Source organism: Capsicum annuum, chromosome 1 (genome assembly GCF_002878395.1).
Source record: "Capsicum annuum cultivar UCD-10X-F1 chromosome 1, UCD10Xv1.1, whole genome shotgun sequence".
Taxonomy (NCBI): Eukaryota; Viridiplantae; Streptophyta; class Magnoliopsida; order Solanales; family Solanaceae; genus Capsicum; species Capsicum annuum.
Genome location: NC_061111.1, coordinates 44,442,395 through 44,449,809, shown reverse-complemented (window position 1 = coordinate 44,449,809; position 7,415 = coordinate 44,442,395). Strand labels below are relative to the sequence as shown.

Sequence of the window (7,415 nt, the reverse complement as noted above, 5' to 3'; positions counted from 1 at the left end):
TTTATGCATGAAACAACCTTTGCTACTGGTCCATTTTGATTCCTTATGTGAACGCGGAATACGTTATGGCATCAAATAATCAAAGCAACCGTAATAATCAAAGCAACCGTAAAATTGTCTCATATCGCATACTTGGATATGATCCCTTTCTGGTTCCCTATGTGAACGCAAAATAATTTGTGCATCAAACAACATTTGCTACTGATCAATTTGGTTCCCTATGTTAATGCGGAATACTTTGTGCATCAAACAACATTTGCTAGTAATGTTTAATCCTTAAACAACTTGTTCCTATATCCTATTGCACAGTTTAAAACAGTAACATAAAAAATTTGCACAATGCATCTTAAAGTACAAGACCAATAGTAGACACAAAAACAACCACTTAATTAGAAACTGGTAGTTCATTACACAAAAGTTACATACTAAAAGGAGGTAGAGGATGCACTTTGTTCCTCTGATATATTTCTAGTTTTGATTTCCTTTTATTATACTCAGTTTCATCAAACATAGACCCCCCCATCCTAAAAGCACAAAACACTAGCTAAATAAACCTTAAATTTAAATTCAAGACCAAACAGCACCTTAATACCACAGAGAGTTCAGAGCTGGTTTTTGTACCAGAAAATGCCTTTGCCTTGAGCTGCTGCTTCGTCTTTCTCAACGTAGATGCACTCCTTTGCCTCCCTCCACATTGCTTTGACAACCGGGGTTCCATCGAATTGGTAGTAGTCTCCGAGTAATGGCTTGACTGCTTTGGTTGCTTCCATCGCGTGGTAGTGTGGCATGTTTGAGAACAGATGGTGCACCACGTGAGTGTCGGTGATGTTGTGGAAGACTTTGTTTAGAACGCCGTAGTCTCTGTCGCAGGTTGCCAGTGCTCCCCTTAGCCAGTCCCACTCGGTTGAGTCATAGTGAGGCAATGATGGGTGAGTGTGCTGCAAATAGGTGATCAGGACAAGGAAACCGTTCACGATGAGGAGGGGAACGCCGTAGATGCACACTAGCCAAGCTAGCCCTTTCACTAAGGCAATACGATATAGAAGATAACTAGCTCCAAGAACTCCGGCATCGGACAGGAAGATTTGTAGCCTCTCGCGGTTGTTGTAGATTGGGCCATAAGGGTCATAGTGACAAGCAAATCGGTCATAATGTCTGCCGGATACATTGAAGGCCAAGTACAACGGCCAACCAAGAGTGAGGGTGATGGTGAGTGTGATAACCCTGCCAGGAGGATTGTTCAAGTACTTGGAATACCATCCGAGCTGGGATTTAGGCTTAGGCACAAAGACCTCATCACGCTCGAGGGAGCCAGTGTTGGAGTGATGGCGCCGATGACTATATTTCCAAGAGAAGTACGGCACCATCAGAGCAGAGTGAAGGATAAGCCCAACGGTGTCATCAACCAATTGGTAATCACTGAAGGCATGGTGGCCACATTCATGGGCGATAACCCAAATACCAGTGCAAACACAACCCTGGCAGATCCAGTAAATAGGCCATGCAATGTAGCTATACGGGGATGGAAGGAGGTTGATGTAAGTGGTGGCGACGTAGTACATGATGGCGACGAGAATGAGGTCATACACAACATAGGAGAACGAGCGAACAAGAGACCTCTGAAAGCAGTGAGGTGGAATGGCTTTCTTGACATCACCAACGGAGAAAGGAGGCTTTGAGGTTGGCACCTTTTGAAGAGGGTTTGTCTTTTCTTCAGTCTTGCCGTTTGGAGCAGACATACGACCACCGGCCCCCATTTTCGCTACGCTGCCGCTTCAATCCCAAACCTGCAAACAGTACATTAGGTTTGCTTCTTTTCAAGGTTCATCTAATACAAGTAAACCGATGAATGCATATTTAAGAGACCAAACTATCATTGGCAGGAAATAAATACGAAATCAACAATTCAATCTACTGACAAAAACATGAGGACCATAGCAACAGGGTCCACATAAAATTCCAAAACAGAATTGAGGCCAGAAATTGCCTATCCGTCAACGAAACAGTAAAACATGGAGAAAAGACCACTTCAAGCCACAATAACAAAGTAGGCCACAACTTGCACAATGCAAGAAGTTGTAACCACACAGTAAACAAAAACTCTGAATCCATTACAGCTAATAAATGAACATGTCAAGTCACAGTCATGAAAATAAAAGTAGAAATCATGTCAAAGAAGCAAAATATTCCATCAGCATAAGTTGTTTTCTACTTTTCTCCCCAACAGCCCCCACCCAATCCTCTGTAGGTCCGTACGACCTATGATTTTTATTGAGTGAAAAGGTCAAAAACACACCTATTTATCAAAACGCATCTCCAACTATCAATCGTTCCCCACATTTGACCATCGTTCAAGTAGAAAAAGTAAACATTGATAGCTGAGCTGTGTTTTGATAGATAATTGGTGACCGTCCAGGTAGGAAACTCACACACCACAGAGTCCATAAATGAAACTCCAAACAAGGGATTACTTCGGTGCGCTTTTGACCATTAGAGTAATTGCGTAAAGGCGAAAACATTAGTCATAACCACAAATTTCCAAGAATGAAAATGATGAATTATAATTTCATGACACGGATTACTATAAGCTTAAAAGAAATGAAGTTTATAATGTCTGAAATCATAAAGATTAAAACCACACGAAGAGAGACCAAAGCAACATATATAAATTAGCTAAGATGTATACACACACACGCATATGTATGTAAAAGCCCCTAACCTCACCTCCAATGGCCCTTCTATCGAATAGGAAGAAGGTGCGAACGAATATAAATCTTTCCTTCGGAACCAATGTTACATATGTACATTAGATACATGTATATATATACACATATGCAACTAACTTAAGTATGGGCAAAAAGAAAGCTGGCATCAGTCATTTATATGTCATCACTTAAACATCAAGTAGATTGTACCTAAAGCCTAAAGCATGTTAGGCCAATTTCCACATATAAACAATTGGGCAAGAAAGATATACGCATGAGCTAAGTTATTCTGTATTTTTAAAGGATCCGACATGAATGTGGCAATATTTTTGGAGAGTCCGAGCAACTTAGCATATGAGTTCCTTCAAGAAAAAGCTCTTCACATGCATAAAAAACACAATAGACAACTCACCAAACTTTTAGGCCCCAACAAAATCAAAACATCTCAATCATGGACTATGCTAAAAAATTAATGTTTTCTCACAAGCTGTAGGCAAATAATTAGTCAAAATAATACTACTGTCAAACTCGGCCGTAAGTAGAATATTAAACAAATCAATCAACAGATACTATTCAACACTATCAACGAACGTCTAAGTAGAATATTAGACAAATCAATCTGCAGATATTATTAACGTCTAAGTAGAATATTAGACAAATCAATCTCCAGACACTATCAACCAACGTGTAAGTAGAATATTACACAAATCAATCTACGGTTATTATTCAACACTATCAACCATTGTCTCAGTAGAATATTAGACAAATCAATCTACCGATTTTATTCAACACTATCAACCAAACAACACTCAACAATCAGAGTTGCCACAATTGACATGATTAACATCTTAATTAAGTTCCAATATCTAATATTAGTAGAGTTGATTTTTTTTCTGAGACAACTTAAACATGTAACTTATGTTTCTACACGTCATTGTACTTTTCTTTCCAGTTACTTAAAATTCAACAAAATGCAACAATGATGTGACAACATAGACACAACAATTTAAATTAGTCTTGTTCAACTCAACAAAAATGACTGTGTAAATTTAATTAGCGATGTGCTAGGACCACTAGACGATAACAACAACAACAAACCCAGTGTATTCCCACCTAGTGGGGTCTGGGGAGTGCTAGGATCACTAAACTCTCATATATTAATTATAGAGCAGAAAAGAGCGAAAAAAAAAAAAAGGATTTTTTTATGGTGGTAAGTAGAAAATAGAGTAATTCCAACAAGATTTCAAAGATTACAAACAAAGGACCGCTCGGTGCACTAAAGCTCTCGCGATGTGCAAGGTCCGAGGACGGGCTCCAGCACAGCACAAGAGTACTGTACGCAGCCTTACCATACATTTCTGCAAGAGGTTGCTTTCAAGTCTTGAACCCGTGATTGGTCACTAATCACGTGACGACAATTTTACCAATTACTCCAAGACTTCCATAAGATTAAAGAAAGTAATATTTTTCCTTTACACGCTTTATATCAACCAACCCCAAATTGAAAGATGATTTTTACCTATGTGCCTAAGGCTTGGTGGGAAGTGGGCGAAAACCTGGTTCACAAACAACTAGGACAGTCAAAGATGCGCACAAACTAATTCGAACCCCATTGTAGTATCGTCCAAGCTACAATACCACTCTATAAGCACAACTTGACCATTCAAAGGAGTACAGCTCTGACAATTCCTAAGTATTCTTTAAAATTCATATGTCCCCATCCTAAGGTAATAAGATACAAAGAACCTATGGCAAAACTTAGGTGGCTCTACCAATAAAATATAATTTTATCCAATAACAAATCATTTCATAAAAATGGGTACATTGAATCTAATCAATTATAAATTTTACTTTTCACACTAGGAGCAAAGATAAAGTTGTCCCCGTGTAACCTATAAAATACTAGTTTGAGCCATGGAAGCAGTGACCCTTTACTTACTGGATCCTACCAACACGGAATGTTTCGTACCCCAAATAATTTTTCAATCCACTAACAGGTACAGTATCAATTGATTCATGTGAAATAGAAAAAAAGTTCAAAAGTAGAAAACTTTGTAAATTATGTGACACTTTTTTTTCTCTTTAGATGAAAAAAAGAAAGATTATGTCAAAATCCCACCAACCAATACAAAGATTTGGACAAATCAAAATCAATTCAAGTCCAAATTAAATGATTAAAGAAAATGAAATATCTAAAGCAAACAAATCACAAAGAAGTCAAATAAATACATAGTCATTTTTTTTTATATTTTTTTTAACACTATCTTCCACTATCAATGACTATGATTGACATAAATTAATATTTAGATTTGGACTATAGTAGCCACCACAAAAGGTTGAAACTTTCAACTTTGTACCCCTATTAACTTACTCAAATTCTCATGTTAGACCAAAAACAATTAAAATATTATACCAATCACCCAAACAAATAACAAACACAAGAGGCTCATGCATGCAAAAATTCATACATAAAGACAATAAATAAAATTTTAATAGTAAGAATTTAGAGATGCCATTCATATTTTTTACAATACTAAGTGATACCCATTACAGATCTGGATGATAAAAACAATAATACAGCTAACATTTCCACAAAAAAACAGTAAAAAATAATTCATCCCAAAAACCCCCCCACAAAAACAGGTGAATTAATGGAGATTCTTGGAGCATAACAATCTGATTTTTCACCATAAAATAAACACAATCAATCAAATTTTTTTTAAAAAAAAATCAAATTTAGGTGCATAAACACACAAAAATCAATCCAATATCAAATAAAAATTTCAATAAAACACTAAATTTGTTACCATAAAAACACAAAAATCAAAGAAAATTTCATCCCAGAGAAAAAAAAAACCAATGAAATCGAGATGAATAAATAGACATTCTTGGAGAAAAAAAAAATCTGATTTTTTTCCAGCATAAACACACACCAAATTAAATCTAAAAAAATCACAATAAATGGAGATTCTTGGATCCAAAAAACTGTGATACTTCGACCATAAACACACAAAAATCAATTTAAAAACCCCATATGAAATCAAAATTTAAAAAATGCATGTGAATAAATAAATACTCTTGGAGCTAAAAAAAACTAATTTTTCCACCGTAAACACACCAAATTAAATCCCCAAATCACAATAAATGGACATTCTTGGATCCAAAAAAATCTCATTTTTCCACCATAAACACCCAAAAATCAATCTAAAAAAACATATGAAATCAAAATTTCAGAATGTAGGTGAATAAATAAATATTCTTGGAGCTAAAAAATCTGATTTTTCAACCAAAATCAATCAGAAAATCTGATTTTTCAAACAAAAAGTAGCCAAAAAAAAATCACCCCAGAAAATACCCACAACGAATCAAGCACTAATCAAATCAAAAAAAAAAAAAAAGATTCTTCCACCATAAACACACAAAAATCAATTAAAAAAAGACCCATTAGAAATCAAAATTTCAAAATGCAGGTGAATAAATACTGATTCCACCATTAACACACCAAAATCAATCAAAAAATCATCCCTGAAAACCCCACAGCAAATCAATCAACCTCAAATCAAAAATAATTTATTTTATTTTTTTCAAAAATATTCTTGAAAAAAATAAAAAATCACAATAAATGGACATTCTTGGATCCAAAAAATCTGATTTTTTTTACCAAAAAAACACAAAAATCAATTAAAAGACCATATGAAATCAAAATTACACAATGCAGATGAATAAATAGATATTCTTGGAGCTAAAATTCACCAAAATCAATCAAAAAATCAACTTTCCCATCAAAAATAAATCAAAAAATCATCCCTGAAAAACCCCACAACAAATCAATCAACCTCAATCAATATCAAATCAAAAAGAACTTCATTTTTTTTCTCAAAATGCAGGTGAATAAATACTGATTTTCCACCATTAACACACTAAAATCAATCAAAAAATCTGATTTTTCCTCCATAAACACACCAAAATCAATCAAAAAATCATTCCTGAAAAACCCCACAACAAATCAATCAATATCAAATCAAAAAGAATTTATTTTTTTCAAAATAAAAAGATTCTTGAAAATAAAAAAAAATAAATAATTACCTCGAGATTCTAAAGAAGAGCAAAAACACCCTCTTCCCCAGACACTCCCTCTCTCTCTCCCCCCTCTCCCTCTCTTCTGTTTAAGTGAAAGAAAGAGAGAATATTTTAATGAGGAATCCTAGAAAAGGAGTGGGTGTAAATATATATAGGCAAAGGTACTTGTTTACATATCACACACGCACATACACACACCTGCATGCTTTAAACGTAATGAGTTCTCAACTCGTTCACGTGTTAGAAAATTATTGGTTATTCAACACGTCATTTTAGATCTTCGTTTTTCTCAAAAATATCTTGGCCTTTTCTCAAGTAGTTTCATTTTACTTTAGCATCTATGAGAAAAGAGTGCCAACCTAAATATGCCATCATAATTAAAAAAAAAATTAATTTGTGTCATTAATTTAAAAAGTTATAAAAATGAACTGTTTATTCATTTTTTATATAGATAGTGTATTATTTATTTTTTAATAGTGTATTAAATAAATACACCATCCATTTAATTTATGGATAATGCATTAAAAATATACATTATCAATTATTTTTCATATATTGTACTTTTTTTATGCATTATTCTCCTTTTTCTATAGTATAGTATATTTTTTTAATGCACTATTCATAAAATAA

General features: G+C 34.4%; 1 protein-coding gene across 4 annotated transcripts; it reads right to left on the bottom strand.

Moving 5' to 3' along the window:
• Nucleotides 1–366: 366 nt before the first annotated feature.
• Nucleotides 367–7,113, bottom strand: LOC107873633 (delta(12)-acyl-lipid-desaturase). Of its 4 annotated transcripts, none has more exons than XM_016720559.2 (2): nt 6,792–7,113; nt 367–1,787 (listed from the first exon to the last, which is right to left on the bottom strand). In XM_016720559.2, the coding sequence occupies exon 2, from the start codon at nt 1,755–1,757 to the stop codon at nt 603–605; it is 1,155 nt and encodes a 384-aa protein (XP_016576045.1). In that variant the 5' UTR covers nt 1,758–1,787; nt 6,792–7,113; the 3' UTR covers nt 367–602. The 4 variants fall into 4 exon arrangements, with proteins under 4 accessions (XP_016576045.1, XP_047252350.1, XP_016576054.1 ...); XM_047396394.1 differs by lacking the exon at nt 6,792–7,113 and adding an exon at nt 4,225–4,402; XM_016720568.2 differs by lacking the exon at nt 6,792–7,113 and adding an exon at nt 2,725–3,040.
• Nucleotides 7,114–7,415: the final 302 nt, after the last annotated feature.

Excerpts from the sequence above, each read along its gene's own strand:
- LOC107873633 (XM_016720559.2), bottom strand. The coding sequence starts at position 1,757 with ATGGGGGCCGGTGGTCGTATGTCTGCTCCAAACGGCAAGACTGAAGAA.